Source organism: Idiotropiscis lumnitzeri, chromosome 8 (genome assembly GCF_059441095.1).
Source record: "Idiotropiscis lumnitzeri isolate Australia: NSW breed Sydney's pygmy pipehorse chromosome 8, RoL_Ilum_1.0, whole genome shotgun sequence".
Lineage (NCBI taxonomy): Eukaryota > Metazoa > Chordata > Actinopteri > Syngnathiformes > Syngnathidae > Idiotropiscis > Idiotropiscis lumnitzeri.
In genome coordinates, this window is record NC_142398.1 from 1,680,443 (window position 1) to 1,704,684 (window position 24,242).

The window sequence follows — 24,242 nt, forward strand, 5'->3', positions numbered from 1 at the left end:
GCTTGCCTCCCTGCTGTGACGTAGACCGCTAGACCGGAAAAAATAAGATGAGCTCCAAAAGGGGGCGTGCTAATTTGTTGTAAAACTAATAACGAAAAGAAAAAGCCCTTAAATCACTATAGAGTCTTTTGGTTCGGGCATTAGTACTGATGTCATTTTTACATGCAAACCTATTATATAAGTGGCAATGTTAAGCTTATAAATGTGTCCAATTAAGAACTTGAGACCAAGCGTGTCAAACGTATGGCCCGCCGGCCGCATCAGTCCAGCAAAGGGGTTTAATCTGGCCCGCGAGATTTGGTAGACTGTATTAATAAGTATGGCCAGACTCAACAAACAGCAACCTCACATTAGACAAATGGCCGATGTATACGAGTAATATGTATCTATACCTAAATCAACACACTGTCATAATAACATTAAATCTTTTCATTTGCATTGAACATTTCAATGAAGTGGTACGTCATGACGTGGGTGCCACCCAGTGTTCAGACTGAGTCATCACAGTTGAATGAAACATTTGCTGAATAACATGACAAACCTGTGTTGGCAAAACTAAAATTGTAAAATGGGAGGTATTCTTCAATGTTACTGGAAGTCTTGCTGTATTCAATTCATTTCCTGGCATTTCAACTTATATATTTTGATTGGGACATTCTCCAGGCACTGGATATTTGAGCTTCATTGTATTTATTTATTGATTGATTGATTGATTGTTCATATTATTCTGTGTTCTATACAAAAGGTGTAGTTTATGAAAACATTTTATATATATATATATATATATATATATAAAATATATATATATATAAAATATATATATATATATATATTTATTAGTGATAGGCGGCACGGTGGCCGACTGGTTAGCACGATGGCCTCACAGTGAGAGACAGCTTCGGGCGTGGGTTCAATCCCAGCTCCGGCCATCCTGTGTGGAGTTTGCATGTTCTCCCCGTGCCTGCGTGGGTTTCCTCCGGGTACTCCGGTTTCCTCCCACATTCCAAAAACATGCATGGCAGGCCGATTGAAAACTGTAAATTGCCCCTAGGTATGAGTGTGAGTGCGGATGGTTGTTCGTCTCTGTGTGCCCTGCAATTGGCTGGCAACCAGTTCAGGGTGTCCCCCGCCTACTGCCCGAAGATAGCTAGGATAGGCTCCAGCACCCCCCGCGACCCTAGTGAGGAGAAGCGGTACAGATGATGGATGGATGGATATTAGTGATAGACCAATATGCTTTTTTTGGGGCCGATGCCGATACGGATTATTAGTAGTCATAGAGGCCGATAACCGATATTTTAAGCCGATATTCATTTCAACAATGAAAACTATTTTGTTTAAATGCTTATAAGCGCATATTTATGAAACAACTTTAGTTATTTACAACATATTAAAGCTATTTTAGATGTTGGAAAATAAACTACTTAGTTTTATAAGTCAAACAAAAAGTGCACGGAAGTCCCAGGCTCAGCTGCATGTCTCATAGTTCAATGAAAACAAACATCTCCACGGCAAATTGTTTTCTATTAGTTGTGAGTTGTAGTAGACTGACATTTATTAAATTTTCGGCAAAGTCTGTTTCCTTTCCTTCCTTTGCTCGCTGGACCTCTCCCGTAGTGCGTGTGACTCGTGGTGAAAAAGCAAACAGGCAGCTTACTGCTGATTGACTGCTACAAGGAACCAATCAAATAGTTCTGTGGGCGAGACAATCTGCTACTGCATGCAGGGCCACGAGCCCAGTAGAGAGAGAGAGAGAGAGAGAGAGAGAATGAGAGAGAGAGAGAGAGAGAGAGAGAGATGTGTGCTGCAGCGAGCCAAAATAAACCAGCGTGTAATTTATCGGCCTTGAAAGTTAAAAAATGCTGATGCCGATAATGGCAAAATGCCAAATATCGGCCAGGCCGATATTTGGCATTTGGCTGATAATCGGTCTATCACTAATATATATATTTCTTTTATATATTGCAATATATTTACAGTTGAGCAGGACAGCATACAAATGGCGCTAATCTGCATATTTACATATTGATTTCGTTATGATTATAACGATTGACTGGTCCGGCACTTGTTAATAGATTTCCCTCCATGTGGCCTGAGTTTGACACCCCTGCTTTAGACTGTCCTGATGAAACTACTTCATGCACAAAAACTTGACTATGTGTTGAATGACTGACTTCTGAGATGCATGACAGCTTTCACCTTGTCAGAATCGCGGGCCAGAGACGCCACCTTTTGTGGGTGATCCAGAAGTTCCAGGAGCTCCAATTGACTCAGGTCAAGAATCCTCTCCATTTGATTTGGCAGGATTTCTAGTCATCAAAGGTATAAGGACCAGAAAAATCATAACTCATTAGCATGTTTCTAAGTGGCTGCATACATATTTCGTAATACTGCTCAGTTTATTAGGCCTTGACAATAAGTAAAAAAAAATCTCAATATAGCATATAAACAATATATTTAGAACAGGTTTAGTCATAGGTTGTCAAAAACGGTAGATAGGGTAAGTACAAGTACTTACACGGTACTAGCAAACCAAATTCCCCTTGAGATTGACTGGAAGTGACACTCAAACACCACTGAGATTAACTGTCAGGCAAGTTTAAGTGAACGTCCACCAGGGACGCCGATCTATTCTGCCTGAAATAAGTGCATTCCACGTTCCTTAAACGATTTAATTCTTATTAATCAAGCGATCTCCAATTTCACCTGTCGGTTTTACCAGTAAAATTACAACAGTTGGAATAATAACAACGCCAGTCTCCATCAACTGGGTTTGGAAGCCCAGGCTTTGACCATTAAAACGAAGCACAAAATAACGCCGCTTGTTTCTGACAATTATTTGAAGCTTCTGCGTGTCCTTCTTTCACTGAATTGATCAGATGATGCCTGACTCCCAGAATGTCATTCCATTTGATTAAAACGTAAAGTTTCGCGTTACACCAACAGTTAACTGACGCCATATTAAGAAGAATCCATTTCCAATGTGCATCGGTAGCGTTCGAAAATTATAAGAAACATAATTGGGAAAAATGACAAAAAGCACTTAGAATACTTAAATGTTTTATTAGTCGTTTTTCTTCACACGCTTGAGAGGTTACGGTCATAAGATTTCCTTGTGCTTCGTATTCATTCACTGAAAGGATAATGGTACAGTCCTATCTCTTTTTTTTGTGATATAACTTTATTTAAAATCTAGGTTTTCCCTGACAAACGTAGCCAAGGGCCAACGACATCCCGCTGTGAACAAACATAGATAGGCTGTTTACCCTATTTTGCCAGTCGGTCCAGCGTCCTCTGTCTGCACCCTTCCTTATACTTTCGCCCTTATCCATAAAAATAGTCGTCCTCCGTCGCCGCCCGTCTTTGTCCTTTTAAAGCCCTTCCATCCTTCCAATTAACACCACCCCCTCAACCTCAAGCAAAACTAAGATAAGTAAATGAATGAACAAATCTAAAAATAAAAAAGCATGCTGGGAGCACATAGGACCAGAATGTTTCTCAGACACGAGACCAATTCACAGATAAGCTCGCACCGGGGTCGCAGTATACAGTTAGATGGCTGTGTTTATTGAACTTTATTCTTTCGGTCAAATTAAATGCCACTTAAGATGCTTATTTTGGCTCTCAATTGTTTCTTGAAGAAATTACCCATATGCCTCTTACACAGCCGCCCTGAACCCCGACTTCACCAATGGGACGGGGCATTCCCATTAAAAAATGTGAACACCCATTTGTGGCTGCAGCTGGACCATATTGATACATTCGAAATGCCCCATTCTGACAAGGAGTTTGTCAAGGCCATGGAGAATAACGAAGGATGGCTTCGAAGAATTTCTGATCCACCATTGGGTGTCTCAGGAGGGGGAAGCAACATCAACACTGAATATAGTGGTGACGGCGTGATGTTGACTTCAGCACGGGGCCCTGCGAATAAGTGGAGAGAATACTTCAAAGAGCTCCTCAATTCCATCGACACCTGCCCGCTGCCTCAGGGCTGTGGACCAAAAGCTGGTGGTCAATACGATACAGTACAATCCATCCATCCATTATCTGTACTGCTTCTCCGCACTAGGGTGTGGGGGTGCTGGAGCCTATCCCAGCTATCTTCGGGAAGTAGGCAGGGGACACCCTGAACTGGTTGCCCGCCAATTGCAGGGCACACAGAGATAAACAACTATCCACGCTCACACTCATACCTAGGGGCAATTTAGAGTGTTCAATCGATCTGCCATGCATGTTTTTGGATTGTGGGAGGAAACCGGAGTACCCGGAGGAAACCCACGCAGGCACGGGTAGAACATGCAAACTCCACACAGGATGGCCGGAGCCGGGATTGAACCCACAACCGGTGCTGTCTGTCCCTGTGAGGCCATCGTGCTAACCAGTCGGGCCACTGGAATCCAATCAAAGTACTTTCCTCAAAATCTGATGTGGCATTTCAAAATAAAACGCAGAAGAAATCTTAAAATTTTACAGTTACACCCGATTTTGAAAAATCATTAAAAATTAGGTTTTTGTTATCCCGCAATCAAACTACTGCTGAGCACACCTGGCCACCCCAGGTATCCAACCAAAGTTTTTTTCATCAAAATCTGATGTGGCATTTCAAAATAAAAGGCCAAATAAATATCAATGTTTGACCTTTACACCTAAATTTGAAAATCATTAAAAATTAAGTTTTCGTTATCCCGCAACCAGACTACTGCTGGGGCGCACTAGGCCAACCCAGGTATCCAACCTAGGTACTTTCATCTAAATCTGATGTGGCATTTCAAAATAAAAGGAAGACGAAATCTCAAAATTTGACAGTTACACCGAAAGTTGAGATTTCTTCTGCATTTTATTTTGAAATGCCACATCACATTTCATTCAAAGTACTTTGGTTGGATACCTAGGGTGGTCTAGTGTTCCCCAGCCCTAGTCTGGTTGCGGGATAACGACATTTTAATTTTTAATGATTTTTTGAAATAGTGTCATGGTCAATTTTTGAGATTTCGTTTGCCTTTTATTTTGAAATGCCACATCAGATTTTGATGGAATTACTTTGGTTGAATACCTGAGATGTAGTGTGCCCCAGCGCTCATCTGGTTGCGGGGTAACGAAAACTTAATTTTGAATGATTTTTCGAAATTGTGTGTTATGGTCAAAAGTTGAGATTTCTTCTGCATTTTATTTTGAAATGCCACATCAGATTTTAATGAAAGTACTTTGGTTGGATACCTGGGGAGGTTTAGTGTGTCCCAGCACTCATCTGGTTGCGGGATAATGAAAACTTAATTTTCTATGATTTTTTTGTTATCGGGTGTCATTGTCAAATATTGTAATTGTCAAATATTGAGATTTTTTTTGGCCTTATATATTGAAATCCCACATCAGATTTTGATTAAAGTACTTTGGTTGGACTTCCGGGTTGGCCTAGTGTGTGTCACGATCCGTCTGCGGCGTCTCCAGCAAGTGGGCGTGGCCCGGCGGCTCCGCCCCGGGAAGCGGCCACGAGCGAGACGCGCTCCCGATCGCCACAGCTGAATGTCATTAAGACACTAATCATTGGACTACTTAAGCAGCCGACGCGGACATACCCGCGTCGGATTATTGTCCCACGTTGCTCATGCTATTGCTCATGCTCTTGTTCACAGATTGTTCTGCTCGCGATTTGCTCTTGTTCTGTTGTTTGCGTTTTCATGTTTTGATTTTCACCAGCTACTTTTCGGCTCGCTTTAAGTTTATCGTCTCAATTGGATTTTGTCTTCACCCTTTCGTGGTGTTTTGAAACAATTTCTGATACTGCTTATGATCAATTACAGCATCAATAAGAGTGACTAGTAGCGAGACTGATGCCCAATAGCCAGGCTACAATGGGTTAAGCTGTCTGTTATGTCCAATCAGACAAGCGTGAGCCCTTGAGTAGACACTGCTTACAATCAATTACAGTATCAAATAATATAATAGTCACAACTCAGATCAATTGCTATGACTTATTATTAACTTCAGGATCGCGGATCGTCGGCGACTTACATGGACAACAAACACTTCACTGCGTTAAACAAGCGGCACATTTTATTTAACCCACAGTATAAAGTGTACAAGCAAGCAAGCAAGCAACAATTGTATTTCAGCTCATAGATTACATGCAAGACATAAATCTCATTACCGTGTGCTGGAAGGACGGAGAGCCCCGGCGTCCTCAGTAATGCGAGCAAAAAATACGATGCTGGGCGTCCGCGCGTAAAACCCTCAGCCGACTCTACTTTCGTTTTGCCTTCGTCACATTCTTATAGCCAATATCGCACCCCATCCCCTCCCGTTCGAGTGCGCTTTGATGGTTCGCATGGCCCTTCGCACAACTTTGGCCTCTGCCAATCCTCACTCCCTTTTCGTTATCGACTGTACCTTTTCACATGAGTCAGACATTCCTGGTGCTTAGGCCCTGTACAAATTCTTTCCAATTATTCCCGTTCTCATAACACATAGATACAACCTGTGCAAATTCTCATAACACATAGATGTAGCCTGTGCAAATTCTCATAACACATAGATGCAGCCTGTGCAAATTCTCACAACATATAGACACAGCCTGCGCAAATTCTCATAACACATAAACACAGACATCTACTAACGCGTGCATATAGGTATAAAATGGTTATTATGCAGCATTTATGTGGTAAAACAACATTAATAAACCATATTTCACTTCATTCCACTCCTGGTGTTTTACCACCAATTGATGCAAACAGGTTCCACTAATTTATTAACCCGTTAACGTGTTGTTCCCAATTATCCAATATCCACTGAAACCATGGTACATTATATGAGTGAGCAAAGCAAAACCAATGATCCTGTAAAACATTTACCACCACATGAGTCAACATGTCTATGTGCGTGGTACAATGGATTTCTCGCCTGGTATATTCATTTCCAATCCGGCGGACATATTCAAAGATATGCCCTTCTTCTTCTAAATTTAAAGTTAGTTCACACACATAACGGTTATACCAAGAATTGACAGTTTCAATTTTTATTCTCATGGTTCCATGCAATGATATATTTCTTTTTCTACTTCTAATCGAATTCGTCGAACATAAACACAAATTCCAATATTGCATAGCGTAGTCAAAGCGATAGCTATTAAAACCAAAATCATTGGTGGAAGCAACGTTGCCCTAGCAGTTTGTGACAAGCCTGAAAATATGTCCCACCAATGATGAGCAGACTGTTGCTGAATGATTTTAGCAGCATGCAATGTCGATACCATCAGTTGGGAAACATTGGACGCATGTGACTTTATCAATTTCTTTACCTCAGTGGATCGTTCCAATGCGCATTTGAAACGCTCCAAAGAGATTTGCCATGGTGTGCGTAGCACTTCCCATTGTACAGCCGTAAACCGGCTAGCAACTGTGTAATTTGTCAACCAATACGTCCCGTTTCCCCACTGAGGTATGCGGCCCCACCTGCCACAAAATGTCCCTACTAGGTTCCCTCGACCAATCGCACAAGGTGAAGTTTACGTTGGTTAAGCAAGGATTAACAAATTCATGATGCAATTTACAAGCTAGTCCTTTATCAGTGTTTTCGCAAAGATCGGTATTAAAGGTCTGGTTTGTGTTTGGGTTCACCACAACTCAGAGGATATATTCCAGACACTACGCCACTCCTGGTAATTTCCTGTAGTCATTACTCGTACGAAACGCTCTTTTTGCGTCTGCGCATGTAGGTTTTGTATGCTACATGTGGTCCAGTTTAGCTGTTTAGTTACATTGGTTAACACTTCACTAGTGGCGTTCCACATATTTAATTCCCATTTAAATACATTTTGCCACAGTTTAGCATTTTCGTTTTGTCCCACTATTGAATTAGGAAGCCACATTCCTACTTTTAGTAGGGCATCATGAGTTCCCTGTCCGGTCCCAGCTAATTTATAGCGTGCCACTTCATTATCAATGGTGTTAGATACCCCCAATAACGTTCCGGTTCCCCCCAATAAGGTGTCGTGTTAACACTCTCTCTTCTTTCGAACACACGTGGGAAAAACAGGAAATACAATACATTTTCGTAGTTATTGCTGATTGTGCCAAGGGTGTACATGTATCAATTATAGGTACCAGCTGGGTGTTTGTAATGTGTGTGTGTGGGGGGGGGGGGTCGCTTTACTAACGCCTCTCCCCTTCTCTGGGATGAGTCATTTGGTCCAGTTCTTTCCTTGACGGGTCGGATCACACTCTGCTCTGAACCAAAAGCTCTTGACATCTCCTTCCATCGTACCTGGTTTCACTGCGCACAGCTCCACCCTGGACTTGATCCAGATTCTAGTTCCGTTACGAAACAGCCATTGGGTTGATTCTTTTCCAGGACTCCAGAATACTGCATCAGCGGTGAGGTTGGCCACCGCACACAGCCCGCCCCCCGGACACGTCACTCCATCCTGGGTCACGTTGACCCCCTTGACCCTCTCACTGCCGGTCAGATTCCATGACAGCGGGCCCTGCATTCGGGGGTACAGAAGGCGTCCGGTCGTTTGCTCCCAGGAGAGTTGGACGATGGCACCAAGGTCAAGGAAGAGGATGACCAAGCAGCCGACACCACCGTACCGGACTTCGATAACGGCCATGGCGTCTTGATCCGTTGCCGGCCCGTCCCACAAACAACTCCCACCACGTCATCCACACCGGCTGTAATGAACACAGTTAGTTCCTACAATTGAAAGGCACAGATTAGTTTTCACGTAAATAACACATTTTTCTTCTCCTTCAAATAAGACGCTCACTGTAGCGTCGTCTCCTTGTGCAATTATCTCAGCAGCCCGGGGGGGCCCTGAGTTTTGTTTTACCCAAACCTTAGCTCCGGCCCTGTCGGTTGAGCCAAAGCCCCCTGAGCCTCGTCCAGATCTTATCACTGGTTTAGGAATTTCCTGAACTGTTGTCATATTGCACGGTTTTATTACCAACTGGGCGATTTTACTGCCCTTTCAGGTGCAAGGTCATTCCAGCCAGTATGTCCATTCCAATTATCCATTCTGCGATGGGTGTAACCACCACTTCATATTTCCGAATTGGCATGTGTCCAATTTTCAAAGGCAAAGTTACTGCCTTTCCATTTATAATTTGCCCCCCTATTCCTTGTACCGGGACTAGGGTGCCCTTCATTTTGTTGGGATTTCCTTGAATCAACGAGGCCTCCGCCCCTGTGTCAACCAGTGCCAAAACACATTGAACCGAATTATTCCAATAAATTTCTAGCTTTACATGGGGTCGAATATCACCGACACTCCATCGTTCTGACAATTTTGACTGGCTGGCAACAAAGGCTTGACCTTCATCCTATCCTAAGAGATCAAAGACTTGAGACCTCTTGCCTTTTTTTTTTCTTCGAACGGCTGCAACATACCTTTCATCCTCACTGCTGCTTTCCAAACATTCCTCTCTGTTCCCCTCCACGGGAGGGGCAGAGGGCACAGCTGGTTTTATCATATCTTTAAGCAGTCCTGCCAATTCTGCAAGTTCAGAACGACCGGATCGTTCTTCAAAGCGCAAACAATTAACTTTAAGTCCTCTTTGTCTGCACCTGGCCATCAAAAACTCGTTTGATTGTCCATCAATCTCCGAATGAGGGACTCCCGCGTCTATTAACGCTCTCCACATAGCGCGTCTGTCCCCCTGATCCAGCCGAATTGCATCTGCACCTTCCTCGTACAGACGTCTGATCCATGAGTCAGTGGGCTCCCCACCACGCTGTTTATATTTGGTGGAAATTTGTGTGATTTCGTCCTGTGAATAATCTTCCTTAGTTACAGTTACTCGCGGTGCGGGTTCAGGAAACTCCTGTCTCCGCACAATGGGGTTTCCTTCAGCGTCCACTACGACAACCCCATTAGCATCCCGCTCGACATCCACAATAGGCAATACCACATTTTGCTCTTCACGCCTGCGTGCTATCGGTTTTATTTGCAAATGTGATAATTTTGGATAGAGGGACTGCCCGGTGGCAGGGGCTGTTACTTCAACGTCACCATCCCCCCATATATCTCCTTCCCAGCCCTCCGGCTCCCATTCGCCCGCAAGATCTCTCGTAAACGCCCGTATTTGTTGCGTTTCAACGCGGCGATCAGTTTTCCGCTGGTTAGCTCGTGCTTTCTTGGAAATATGCACAATTGTTTTTTCCAACACAGAATTTAATCTAGATATTTCCTTCTCTAGTTCTTTGATCTTATTGTTCTGCATTAGAATTTCTTGATCTTTACGCGCACCAGCGAGGAGAGCAGCGTCTAACGCCTTATTCTTCTCCCGCCATGCTTCTGCACAAATCCACATCATCTTCCGCACACCCCGCAAAGGCGCTCTTTTACAGACCACCACCTGAGTCAGTAAATCCTTAACTGACGTCGGGCTGGCCCCCACTGGCATGTTAACCCACGGACCAGGGCGTCCCCCATTCCGCGTCAACAATTTCCCAATTTCTCTAAACTCATGACTGTCCCACCCCGGCACTCCCGAGACGCAGTCAACAAACCCCCCTTCGGGTCCTCTAAACTCACGACTGTCCCACCCCGGCACTCCCGAGACGCAGTCAGCACGACTGTCCCACCCCGGCACCCCCGAGACGCAGTCAGCACGACTGTCCCACCCCGGCACTCCCGAGACGCAGTCAGCAAACCCCCCTTCGGGTCCTCTAAACTCACGACTGTCCCACCCCGGCACTCCCGAGACGCAGTCAGCACGACTGTCCCACCCCGGCACTCCCGAGACGCAGTCAGCACGACTGTCCCACCCCGGCACTCCCGAGACGCAGTCAGCAAACCCCCCTTCGGGTCCTCTAAACTCACGACTGTCCCACCCCGGCACTCCCGAGACGCAGTCAGCACGACTGTCCCACCCCGGCACTCCCGAGACGCAGTCAGCACGACTGTCCCACCCCGGCACTCCCGAGACGCAGTCAGCAAAACCCCCCTCGGGTTCATCCAAACTCAAACAACAAGCCATGTCCAAGTCGCAGTTTTCCCGAGATCCTGCCGACAACGCCAAAAATGTTTTGAAACAATTTCTGATACTGCTTATGATCAATTACAGCATCAATAAGAGTGACTAGTAGCGAGACTGATGCCCAATAGCCAGGCTACAATGGGTTAAGCTGTCTGTTATGTCCAATCAGACAAGCGTGAGCCCTTGAGTAGACACTGCTTACAATCAATTACAGTATCAAATAATATAATAGTCACAACTCAGATCAATTGCTATGACTTATTATTAACTTCAGGATCGCGGATCGTCGGCGACTTACATGGACAACAAACACTTCACTGCGTTAAACAAGCGGCACATTTTATTTAACCCACAGTATAAAGTGTACAAGCAAGCAAGCAAGCAACAATTGTATTTCAGCTCATAGATTACATGCAAGACATAAATCTCATTACCGTGTGCTGGAAGGACGGAGAGCCCCGGCGTCCTCAGTAATGCGAGCAAAAAATACGATGCTGGGCGTCCGCGCGTAAAACCCTCAGCCGACTCTACTTTCGTTTTGCCTTCGTCACATTCTTATAGCCAATATCGCACCCCATCCCCTCCCGTTCGAGTGCGCTTTGATGGTTCGCATGGCCCTTCGCACAACTTTGGCCTCTGCCAATCCTCACTCCCTTTTCGTTATCGACTGTACCTTTTCACATGAGTCAGACATTCCTGGTGCTTAGGCCCTGTACAAATTCTTTCCAATTATTCCCGTTCTCATTACACATAGATACAACCTGTGCAAATTCTCATAACACATAGATGTAGCCTGTGCAAATTCTCATAACACATAGATGCAGCCTGTGCAAATTCTCACAACATATAGACACAGCCTGCGCAAATTCTCATAACACATAAACACAGACATCTACTAACGCGTGCATATAGGTATAAAATGGTTATTATGCAGCATTTATGTGGTAAAACAACATTAATAAACCATATTTCACTTCACGTGGTAATCATTGTTTTTCGGTTTCTTGCGTTGCAAGCGTTTTCTGTTGATTCCTTATTTTTTCCTGGAGTGACTCGGTCTCCCAGCGTTTTGTGTTTCGCCTCCCCGGCGGCTGTACTCATAGAACCCTTGCGGTTACTAAATTCATAGATACTGCATCATAGTGATTATTGTGTATTGCTTGACGGCTTCCAATAAACATCCTGTCAATCAATTCCTCCTGAGTCTGCGATTAAGGATCCACCTTCCACCGCTTTCCAGCCTCGGCTGGGAAGCGGTCCTGACAGAATAATCCGACCATGGATCCCGCTGACTCAGCGAAGGTATTTTCAGCTATAGCCAGTCAAGGACGCATGATAGGGCAGCAGGCGTCCGAACTCGCGACGCTCCGCGATGCGGTCGGCCAGCTGACCCACCAGCTCACGAGCCTCGGTGCCCATCTGGGCACCTTGGCAGCCCCTGTCGCCCCGACCCCCGTGGCGGCCCCGACCGGGCAACCGGTCGCGGGCATGCCATTCCGAGAGCCCAGTTTGCCCCATCCCAACCGCTACGGCGGGGAACCCGGTCTCTGCGGTCCCTTTATCCATCATTGCCGGCTGATCTTTGACCAGCAGCCCCTTACTTACGCTCACGATAATGCGAAGGTAGCGTTCATGATGAGCCTCCTGACTGGCCAAGCTAGCGCCTGGGCAATGGCTGTGAGCAACGCGCGCCCGGAAGTCCGCTCTTCGTTCCCCGCGTTCATTGCGGAGTTCGAGAGGGTGTTTTACCACCCGATTCGGGGAAAGGAAGCAGGAGCGGAACTTTTGGACTGCACGCAAGGCTCCCGTTCGGTAGCGGATTACTCAATCACCTTCCGGGTCCGCGCCGCCGAGAGTGGCTTCGACGACTGCGCCCTGCGGACGGTGTTCCGGAGAGGGCTGAGTCCCGCCATCAAGGACGAGCTGGCGGCGCGAGACGACGCCGAGACCTTGGAGGAGCTCATCACCCTGGCCATCCGGCTCGACAATCGTCTGCGAGAGCGCCGCCGCGAGCGAGGGTTGGAGCTGCGACGCCACGAGCCGCCACGCTACCTGGTGCCCGAGCCACTGCCAGCCGACGAGCCGATGCAGCTGGGAGCCAGCCGCCTCGACGACCGGGAGCGAGAGAGACGCCGTGGTTCCGGGGCGTGCTTCTACTGCGGTCTCCAGGGTCACCGAGCGGTCGCCTGCCCCCGTCGGGCCAACCGTCGAGGGTCGCCCGCTCGCCGCGAGGAGTGCTGTGAGTCCGCGGACGCTTCCACCGCGAGCTCCAACCCCCGAGAGGAGCAGCCTGAGGTCCCAGAGAACGGGCCGGTCCAGACCGGCAACACACGGAGGTTGGAGGTGGAGGCGGAACTCATAGGTCGAAACACCACCATTAAAATCCGGGCGTTAATCGATTCGGGCGCGGATGACTGCTTCATAGATGCAGGGTTAGTCGGCCAACTCGGGTGCACCGTCACGGACCTCGACCGGTCCGAGAAGCTGTGCGACCTTGACGGTCGCTTGTTAGCCGACATTCGGCGGTTAACCGAGCCCCTAACGCTAAAACTTTCCGGTAACCACCTAGAGAGGCGCTCGTTTTTTGTTATGCCGGCTAGAGCAGCCCCGGTCGTCCTAGGGATTCCGTGGCTGAAGGCGCATAACCCGGACATCGACTGGGGTCGGCTAGTGATCCAAAGCTGGAGCCCTTCCTGTTACGCTCATTGCCTACGGTCGGCCGAAGAGGGCCGCCAAATTACTGTAGCCCCGAACAAGGCGGTCAATCTAAAAAACGTGCCGGAAATTTACCATGACCTCCGCGCCGTGTTCAGCAAGGAGCGCGCCAAATCCTTGCCCCCACACCGCCCGTACGATTGCGCGATCGACCTCCTTCCGAATCCGGTACTCCCTTCAGTTCGCCTTTACAAAATCTCCCAACCCGAGCAAGGCGCCATGAAAGATTACATTACCGAATCGCTGGCCGCGGGTCTGATTCGCCCCTCCACGTCCCCGGTCGGGGCGGGTATGTTTTTTGTGGAAAAAAAAGATAAGAGCTTGCGACCATGCGTCGATTACAAGGAGTTAAATGCGATCACGATCAAGAATAGATACCCGCTGCCATTACTGGACTCCGCGTTCGCCCCCTTACAGTCCGCTACCATCTTCTCGAAACTAGACCTGCGAAGCGCCTATCACCTGGTCCGGATCAGGGAGGGCGACGAGTGGAAGACCGCGTTCAAAACCCCCCTCGGGCACTTAGAATATTTAGTTATGCCTTTTGGCTTGTCCAACGCCCCAGCCGTATTCCAAGCGCTCATAAACGACGTCCTGAGGGACATGCTAAACACATGTTGCTTCGTTTACCTGGACGACATCCTGATTTTTTCCCGCACCGTTGGCGAGCACCAACGGCACGTTCGCGCCATTCTGCAGCGGCTGCTCGAAAATAAGCTCTTTGTAAAAGCCGAAAAATGCGAGTTCCACAAGGCCTCCGTCCCCTTCCTGGGGTTCATAGTAGAGAATGGACAGCTCAAGGCCGACCCGGCCAAGACTCGTGCGGTGGTGGACTGGCCGGTGCCAGCCACCCGCAAACAACTCCAACGCTTCCTGGGCTTCGCGAACTTTTACAGACGATTCATTAAAGACTATAGCCGCCGGGCCCTGCCGCTCACCCGTCTCACGTCTACAAAGACTCGCTTCACATGGGACAGTATCGCCGAAGCAGCGTTCACGAGCCTGAAAGAAACTTTCACTAACCCACCTGTGCTTCACCACCCTAACCCTGATCTTCCCTTTGTCGTAGAGGTGGACGCCTCTGATTCAGGAGTGGGGGCCGTCCTCTCCCAGCGGTCTCCGGTCGACCAGCGACTCCACCCCTGCGCCATCTTCTCTCGCCGACTCACACCCGCGGAGGCCAACTACGACGTGGGCAACCGGGAGCTTCTGGCCGTGGTTCTGGCTCTCCAGGAATGGCGGCACTGGCTGGAGGGCACCAAGGAACCGTTCACCATCTTCACCGATTATAAGAACTTATCCTACATCCGCTTCATGAAGAGACTCAACCCCCGACTAACGCGCTGGGCGCTTCAACTACACCATGACCTACCGCCCCGGCGTCCGGAACACCAAACCCGACGCGTTGTCCCGCATCCACGACCCCTGGGAGGAAGTGGAGGGTCCCCCGAGCGTGGTGCCGGCCCACCGATTGGTGGGGGGCGTGCAGTGGGCAATGGAGCAGAGGATCCAGGAGGCACAGGAGACCGGCGGCGCTCCAGCGGGATTCCCCCCGGGAAGACTGTACGTGCCCACGCAACATCGGTCGGAGGTGATCGAGTGGGGCCACGCTTCCAAGCTGGCCTGCCATCCGGGAGTTCGCCGCACCCTAGGACCGATCGGGCAGCGGTTCTGGTGGCCGTCACTCACGGCCGATGTCACCCAGTACATCCAGGCCTGTCCCGCATGCGCCACCAGCAAAGCGTCCCACCAGCCACCGGCGGGCCTGCTCCGCCCGCTCCCCGTTCCGGCGCGTCCATGGGCAAACATCGCACTGGACTTTGTAACGGGACTGCCCGCCTCCAAGGGTCACACGGTCGTTCTCACCGTGGTGGACCGTTTCTCCAAGGCTGCCCACTTCATCGCCCTGCCCAAGCTGCCGTCCGCCCTGGAGACCGCCCACCTCCTGGTTCAGCACGTGGTCCGCCTACATGGGATTCCGGACGACCTGGTGTCCGACCGTGGGCCACAGTTCATTTCCCGCGTCTGGAAGCTCTTTTGCCGGTCCCTGGGGGCCACCCAGAGCCTGTCCTCCGGCTATCATCCCCAGACCAACGGGCAGTCAGAGCGGGCTAACCAGGACCTGGAGTCAGCCCTCCGGTGCGTGTGCCGCGACCAGCCGGCATCCTGGGTCGACCACCTCCCGTGGATCGAGTACGCCCACAACACCTTGGTGTCATCCGCAACCGGTAGGTCGCCGTTCATGACCGCGTACGGCTATCAACCCCCCCTGTTCCCGACGCAGGCCAGCGCTGAAGAAGTTCCCTCGGTTCAGCATCACCTCAAGCGGGCCCACCGGGCCTGGAAGGAGGCGCGGGCGGCGCTGACCCGAACAGCCGAGCGCAACCAGAGAATCCCTGATCGCCGCCGGCGCGCGGCCCCTACGTACAAGGTCGGTGACCAAGTGTGGCTGTCCGCCCGTGACCTAAACTTGGCAGGAGCATCCCGCAAACTGGGGCCGCGCTTCGTGGGGCCCTTCCCGGTCGATAGGCTGATCAACCCGGTCTCCGTCCGGCTAAAGCTGCCTCCCACCATGAGGATTCACCCGGTGTTCCACGTCTCGCTCCTCAAGCCTGCACCCACCTGCCCGCTCATGCCGCCCTCCGCCCCGCCGCCACCTCCTAGGATCGTCGACGGCGACCCGGTCTACACCGTCCGTGAGATTTTGGACTCCAGGCGCAGGGGGAGAGGGTTCCAGTACCTGGTTGACTGGGAAGGCTACGGTCCAGAGGAGCGGCAATGGATTCCCCGCTCCTGGATCATGTGTCCAGACCTGCTCCGCGACTACCACAACGCCAACCCGTCAAAGCCAGGTGGTCCGCCAAGGGGCGTCCTTTGAGGGGGGGGTACTGTCACGATCCGTCTGCGGCGTCTCCAGCAAGTGGGCGTGGCCCCGGCAGCTCCGCTCCGGGAAGCGGCCACGAGCAAGACGCGCTCCCGATCGCCACAGCTGAATGTCATTAAGACACTAATCATTGGACATACCCGCGTCGGATTATTGTCCCACGTTGCTCATGCTATTGGTCATGCTCTTGTTCACAGATTGTTCTGCTCGCGATTTGCTCTTGTTCTGTTGTTTGCGTTTTCATGTTTTGATTTTCACCAGCTACTTTTCGGCTCGCTTTAAGTTTATCGTCTCAATTGGATTTTGTCTTCACCCTTTCGTGGTGTTTTGAAACAATTTCTGATACTGCTTATGATCAATTACAGCATCAATAAGAGTGACTAGTAGCGAGACTGATGCCCAATAGCCAGGCTACAATGGGTTAAGCTGTCTGTTATGTCCAATCAGACAAGCGTGAGCCCTTGAGTAGACACTGCTTACAATCAATTACAGTATCAAATAATATAATAGTCACAACTCAGATCAATTGCTATGACTTATTATTAACTTCAGGATCGCGGATCGTCGGCGACTTACATGGACAACAAACACTTCACTGCGTTAAACAAGCGGCACATTTTATTTAACCCACAGTATAAAGTGTACAAGCAAGCAAGCAAGCAACAATTGTATTTCAGCTCATAGATTACATGCAAGACATAAATCTCAAGTTTATCGTCTCAATTGGATTTTGTCTTCACCCTTTCGTGGTAATCATTGTTTTTCGGTTTCTTGCGTTGCAAGCGTTTTCTGTTGATTCCTTATTTTTTCCTGGAGTGACTCGGTCTCCCAGCGTTTTGTGTTTCGCCTCCCCGGCGGCTGTACTCATAGAACCCTTGCGGTTACTAAATTTATAGATACTGCATCATAGTGATTATTGTGTATTGCTTGACGGCTTCCAATAAACATCCTGTCAATCAATTCCTCCTGAGTCTGCGATTAAGGATCCACCTTCCACCGCTTTCCAGCCTCGGCTGGGAAGCGGTCCTGACAGTGTGCTCCAGGGCTTGTCTGGTTGCGGGATAACGAAACCTTCATTTTTAATGATTTTTCGTAATCGGGTGTAATGGTCAAAAGTTGAGATTTCTTCTGCCTTTTATTTTGAAATACCACATCAGATTTTAATGAAAGTACTTTGGTTGCTTACCTGGGGTGACCTAGTTTTCCCCAGCACTGGTCTGGTTGCGAGATAAGGAAAACTTATTATTATTATTATTATTTTAAACCAGTTGTAATGTTAGCCATTGATGCACAGTTAACATTAATTTCTCTTTCTATCTCAATTCAGAAAATTTCTTGGTGCAATTCTGAGACAGCTTGCATTCCCCCCGGTTGAACAGAGATGTTTAATAGCATTATTTTAAATCCAAACCACGGTCGTGCGTACATGAGTTTCTGAGCTTTTAGTTTGAAGGTGGCCAACAGCACGCACTTCCGGCGCATACCGTAATGCACCGTGATGCACAGTATTAAAAATGACAGTGGCGGCTGGCTTGCGTCGTCTTTGCGAGTGGAGGCTGGCCTGACTGCAGTGACATACCACAGTGTCGTACCCTTCGTTTATCGCGGGGGGATACGTTAAAAAAATAACCCGCGATAGGTGAAATCCGCGAAGTAGTCAGCTTTATTATTTTTTAAAATTATTTTACAATGCATTTGAAATGATGCATTGTTGTGGTTTGTTTGTGCGTGTAGATGGGAAGTTGTGGTCCTGCAGTGACACCTTGTGGCATTGCTGCGTTTATTCTAAGCGTGGAATTTGTTCTTCTACCTTTTTTTTTGTTATTCAACTTCCGGGTTGCTTCACTTTGAGACGTGTGCTCATATGTTGACAGAGGAGCGGTAAAAAAGCCACCTACATTAACACACACTAGGTATAGAGCAATAATTTGATTGTTTTGGGAAAGAATTGACATTGTGATATTTTGTTATTTTACATTGTCCGTAGCTCAGAATCTCGATGTGTATCCCAAGCTAATTCAAGATAGCTGACTGTTAACTAGCGCCCATGGAGATCGGAATGAGGTGGTAGTGTGTAAAATGTTAAATATATTAAAAATGTGAATTATTAGTTAGATGGCAAATTGAGTTGATAGTCGCTGTAAGAGCCAGTTCTTATTGTCCTATATTTCATTTTATGTCAGGAATTTACAAAGATTCATGTTTAGTGCTTATGGGTAAACTATGGGATTTAGAATTTACTGTGCAGTAAATAATGGTGCAGTTAATTTGATCATTCTGATTTGTGATCGACTGCGCATGGATTGTGAAACTTTTAATACAAGAAGACGAAAGAGTTCCTTTGGATAAAATGATGTGCCGCTACGGACGAGTCAGAATGACCTTCGACTGCCCGCACTGATTAACGGAGCTTACGAGAATCAGGGTTCGAAGTTAACTTTAAAAACTGCTTGCCCATAGGGCAAGTGCCACTAAAATTTGCCTTGCCCGAGTGGCCAAATTACTTGCCCAACTTGGGCAAGTGACAATTTTTTTTCTCTTGCCCGAAGATTAAATTACCTTGCCCTGAGTGACTTTTTGTATGACAAAGTGTCTAATTACAAATTGCATGAATTTTTTGTTCGGACAGTTCCTGCCTAGAAAGAATTAAAAATACGTTACAATCATAAGGGTTGCTTATATAAAAATGTATCATGTATTAACACATTAATTAGGTGTCTGCTGACCCAGGATTATGTTATTCCTTCATGAGTTCTATGTTGCAGACGTTGCAGGCATTAAGAAACAGTCAATGAAGCATATGTCCGTAAGGAGCTGGCAGCTGGCAGGTAGAACTGATCCTGTGAAAGCTAGACTAAGAATAAAATGTTTATGGTTGTAAAATGTGTGCCACAAATGTAAATAAACATATAATCTGATAAGCATAAATTAATCTTGTTTTCATCATCAACCATGAAACCCTGCTCACAACAGCATGTATCATCCTGTGCAGTTATTGAAAATTGTTAAGGATGTTTCTATCAAAACAAGCCTGAACAAATGAATCAACCAGCAAAGATTGTCTGTCATTTACGCGCGGGGCAGCCCTCGAACTCCGAGGCGAAGCCAGCGTGTTCGACTGCACACATGGTTTTTATTTGCATCAGCATAAGCAATTTGAATATGCAATACAGAATGGGAAACTTGACATTTGACTCCATCACACTCTTCCAGCCTATTCTAATGGTTTCAGATTACAAGACATATTTTGGTATATGGTGTATTTTCACAAGGCCTGACACATACAAGTTATCTTTCTGGCCATGACGATATTGTTGCTTTAGAGATACCAAGCCTTGTGCTGAACCGCCCTAATTCATAAGTTACGGCCTTAGAAGCGAGTGAGTCTCACTTTATCTGCTAAGGGTCAGCCATTTGAACAGGGGTCATCAACGCCCCAAGGAAGGTGCCTACAGAAAAGGGATCTAACGTTGGGGAGTCACATCTGCAATGGAGCCGTACCTGGCACCCATAGGAAGAAGTCGGAAAGTTCAATTTGAGGCCAGAAAGATACGAATGCATGTGTAACAAAGGGGGCCTGTACGATTAGTTGTAGTTTGAAACTTGATAAGATGACAAACTAAACAACAAAACTAACAGATGAACATACAAACTTAAATTTCTTTAACATATCCCTCCTGTTTATCAAGTTTCAAATCTCATCATTAAAGGCTGTCGCTTGAGGGGGGAGAAAAACTACCCAAAAACTCAAAAATTCTTGGAGAAAAGGGTAGAAACCCATGCCCCAAACGAGAAGCCCACAAAAAATAATATACAACAGTGTGATCAACAAGGGAGGGACGAAAAACCTCTCATTAGGGCAAAAATTGCCCTGCTCCCTTCCAGCGTGGAACGAGATTCTCATGGTGCGTTGATCACTTGGGAATAAAACATATGTGTAAAAAACATATTAATATGCCTAGTGAAAAATAGCAAAAGTGTTTTCACGCAGAATTAGCCTCTGTGAAAACTCGATGGAGGCCCTTTTGCCTTGTGGCAGGAGAAGGCAGTATCTCCAGGATCTTCGTGTGTGGTGTATGTGTGCGCACGTGTTTGGGCAGGGCAGAAAGTCCATGTGTTTTTACGTTTCAGTGTCCAGTTCGTCATTGTCCAGTTCGAATTTGTCATTCTCAACGTTAAAGGATAATGTAAATGGCAGTCAATTTAAAAACTGAACAAAGAGTAGACTGCTAGGAGCCATTTTTGTGATCCCGGCATGGAAGTCCATTGTTTCAGAGGGGTCTCGTTCACACCTCCTGTGGTGCAGCTGTGATCCAATCTTCCTGCATTCCAATCCTGAGGGTTTGGTCATTAGCATGGTCTAAACTTCAGTTACACTTAAAGGATTTCATACATTTGACTATTAAAGGAATATAAGAGTTTGAGCTTAACATAGTTCATTAGATGTTGGTGCATCCAATGTATGAAAATGTGATATTGTAAAATGCTGAGAGTGTGACTGGTGAAGCGAAACTGGTTGCGGGGGTTGTGCAAGAATGGAATGTTTTAGAAGCAGAAGGTGCTGAGCGAGACGAGATGACTCCGGGAAGGAGCGGCCATCGGGGGATCGCACGCAGGAGGAGCCACGGGATTCGGCGGGAGGAGAAAGACCAATGAGAGCGAGCTAAAGTTAACTGCAATACACATAGCCAATAGAATCATGCCAGGATGCCTTTGTCTGTGCCATTTTTGCATGTTGTATAGTATGAATCAGTACTGGGCAACTCGGGGGTAGAACACATTCGCTGGTGGCAAGAGAGGTGTAGAGTTGTATTGAGAGGGACCCGAGAACCAGGTGCCATGTAGAAATTCTGTATTGGGAATAAATCCACTTTGTGCGTGAAAATGCCGGCTTCCTGATACCTTTCTATTGCAGAACGAGCGCGCATATTGTTGGATGAGTGAGAGTTGGGTAAGGTCGCAAATTGGAGTCAGATTACTTATTTGAGTTTACATTGGGTTAAAGTTAAATTCTAACATTGATATAAAGATAAATTCCAACAACGTCAATCAGGTTGTAATGGTACATTTGAACAACAAACATTTGGTTAATCATCATCTTTTGTCATAAAAATAATGCAACATGAACAGTCTACACAAAACAAAAATGAAAACTATAATTATCTCGATATATTGTGTCTTTCAAATTCTTCATAGAGGTCATAACATCAATAATTGTTTCATTTTCACTAAAAATTAAAATGCAAAACTGTTCTTCAATCAAGGCTGAAATTTCTTTGTTATGTACGTCATTAATTTCCAAACAATATCTAATCCTTTTGTTCTGTGGCTCCAACATTCGTATCTGTGGATGGTTGTGTGGTTCTGATGTGCGTGTGGTCCGAGATTGTGACTCAGGTGAGCTCCTGTTCGAGGGATTCGCGTTGCTAGGCCTTTAGCTGGAAAGCGGAGAAGCTTGTACTGCAACTGGTGGATCCAGCTGCCACGCCCCGCGACCTTTTCTGCGTCGGGGTCACTGCCATCATCTGGCGAGGGCCATCTCAGCATTCACTTTTCCCAACGAAGTCGTTTCAGCACCTTGAAGAAGAGTTGGTCTCCCACACGGACGTGATTTCTGTAAATCAGAACATTCTTGACCAGCATTTGTGTTTTTTGTGTCTTTTTCGGTCAAACATATTTTTCGTTGGTGGTTCTGATGAACCTGAGAATCTATAGGGGATAGTGTCCTTCCTTCGGCTGGCATTGTCCTCATTGCTGTGATTGAAACACAGTCTTTTTTTTCTCTTTTCATTGTCTTGATAAGTCTGGTCTTCACAATTCCATTAGTGCGTTCCACAAGTCCTGCAGACTGTATGCACAATTACGCTTTGAGTCAATTTTACAACAACTGTCCCACTTGTTACAAACATTATTCACAATATGCATCATTTTCACTTCAAATCACTTCTTGAAATTCCAAATGTCAGGATAATTTGATTACACAACACTTTTTCCAATCGTTTTTAGCATCAGCATGTGTTGTTGGAAACAACTTAATCCATTTTGAAAACATATTAATTATAACCAAACAATATTGCAACCCAAACAACTAACACTTTGTCTAAAAAAAAGTTTTTTGTTGAAAAGTCTATATGTGGGAACAATTTCATATCCTACCTCCTCCCTGTTGAGGCACAACGTCTGCTCGTGTCTCACTCAATGTTTGCACCTTTGTTCATTTAGTGGTGCCTTTTTCCCTGGCCTGAGATCAACTTGTTAAGTTGATTTACTGTGTGTGTTCATTACACCTCTTGTGCTATGCCGACCTTGGGATTATGGCTTGGCTCCAGCCTTCATTCAATCGTAATCGTGTCATTTTTTGTTCAGAAAATTTTGCATTTACAAATACTTATTTAGACGTGCTTTATGCACAATTTTTTCATCTTTTGTGATTTTTAAAGCGCCGTTTGCCCAATGTCGGCAGAACACATAAACATTTATCTTGACTGTCAGTCCACATTGCAACCATACAGCTCATACAGGATGGGAAACCCCAAATTTTAATTAGCTCACAACCGCCTACGCTCTTCCTGCTTATCCTAACAATTTCTCTCTTTTACAAGTTATCTGTTGGTATCGCACTACTAATACTCCCATCGCATAAACGTCAGTATGATTTCTTCCTGCGACCTTGGTTCTCAAACGTTTCTACTTCTTATCAGTCTGAAAGCGCACCTGGTCTGTCTCTCACCAATCTTAACTCCTCCAGTCGGGTGGAAAAAATGTCAAAAAAGTCAAGTCATGGGTTTGGTGAAAATTTGGACGGCTCCACAGTCGTGTGGTGCCTTCTAAATGGTGCGTGGAAAAAGAATGACGCTGGGCTTAAATGCATCGCACCTTATTAATGTAATGTCCCTGTTACAATTAAATCGCCGTGCAATGTAAATGTCGTGTGATGGAATGTCATTTTTTCATTCCTTAAAGCAGCAGTGAAAGCTCTTGATCACACTCTTAAGTGATTCTCTGCCACGAAATCCAAATTGTTGTGACTAATATGCAAATGGATTCACTTTCCTGTGTTTCTGCAGCAACACAAGTCCATGAAGCCATTTTTTGCAGTCACTGTTTGCCCAAATGGCTTATAATAATAATTTGGTAGTGCGTTAAGATGCTTTGTTAATACAATCTTGCAGTGTATCTTCACAAGTTCCAACATACACAACCCATTTTATGGCCATGATACTGTTGTTTTAAACTCACCCCAAGCCTGTTGGGCTCTTTCTCTGCCACATAAATTACAGCCCTGAGAGACCTTGGGCTCCAACCTTATCTATGAAAGGTCAGGGACTTAATGGAGGTCATGAAAGTCCCCAGGAAGGTGTTTACACAAAAGTGGTCTGGCAAAGTTTTATTACTATTTTTCTTCCCGCTCATCACTGACAATGCGTCCTTTTAAAGTTTTGACTTTTGTTTAAATTCGCCCTTGCTTATTGATTCTGATATTAAAGTCCAATTGTCAGTGTATCACGGCCTAATAAGCAAAACGCATGTCGATGTAGAACTCCTTCTACACACACTTTTTGTTGTGTATTGATTGTAGTCGTTGCTCGTCGAGAATGCAGCGGTGCCCCCTGGGTAATTTGTTGATGACGTAAGTTGTTGTTGAGTGCGGAACAAAAATATACAGA

General features: G+C 46.5%; 1 protein-coding gene and 1 pseudogene across 1 annotated transcript in view; both read right to left on the minus strand.

Moving 5' to 3' along the window:
- vps37c (VPS37C subunit of ESCRT-I) overlaps positions 1 to 2,307 on the minus strand; it is an 84,000-nt gene extending 81,693 nt beyond the window's left edge. The window contains exon 1 of the mRNA XM_088303394.1: positions 2,200 to 2,307. Within this exon, the coding sequence (XP_088159520.1) occupies positions 2,200 to 2,292 (93 nt within the window). The 5' untranslated portion in view covers positions 2,293 to 2,307. The remainder of the gene's footprint in view (positions 1 to 2,199) is intronic.
- A 3,723-nt stretch (positions 2,308 to 6,030) lies between these two features.
- On the minus strand, positions 6,031 to 11,683 carry LOC148331477 (uncharacterized; annotated as a pseudogene).
- Between the last annotated feature and the right edge of the window lie 12,559 nt (positions 11,684 to 24,242).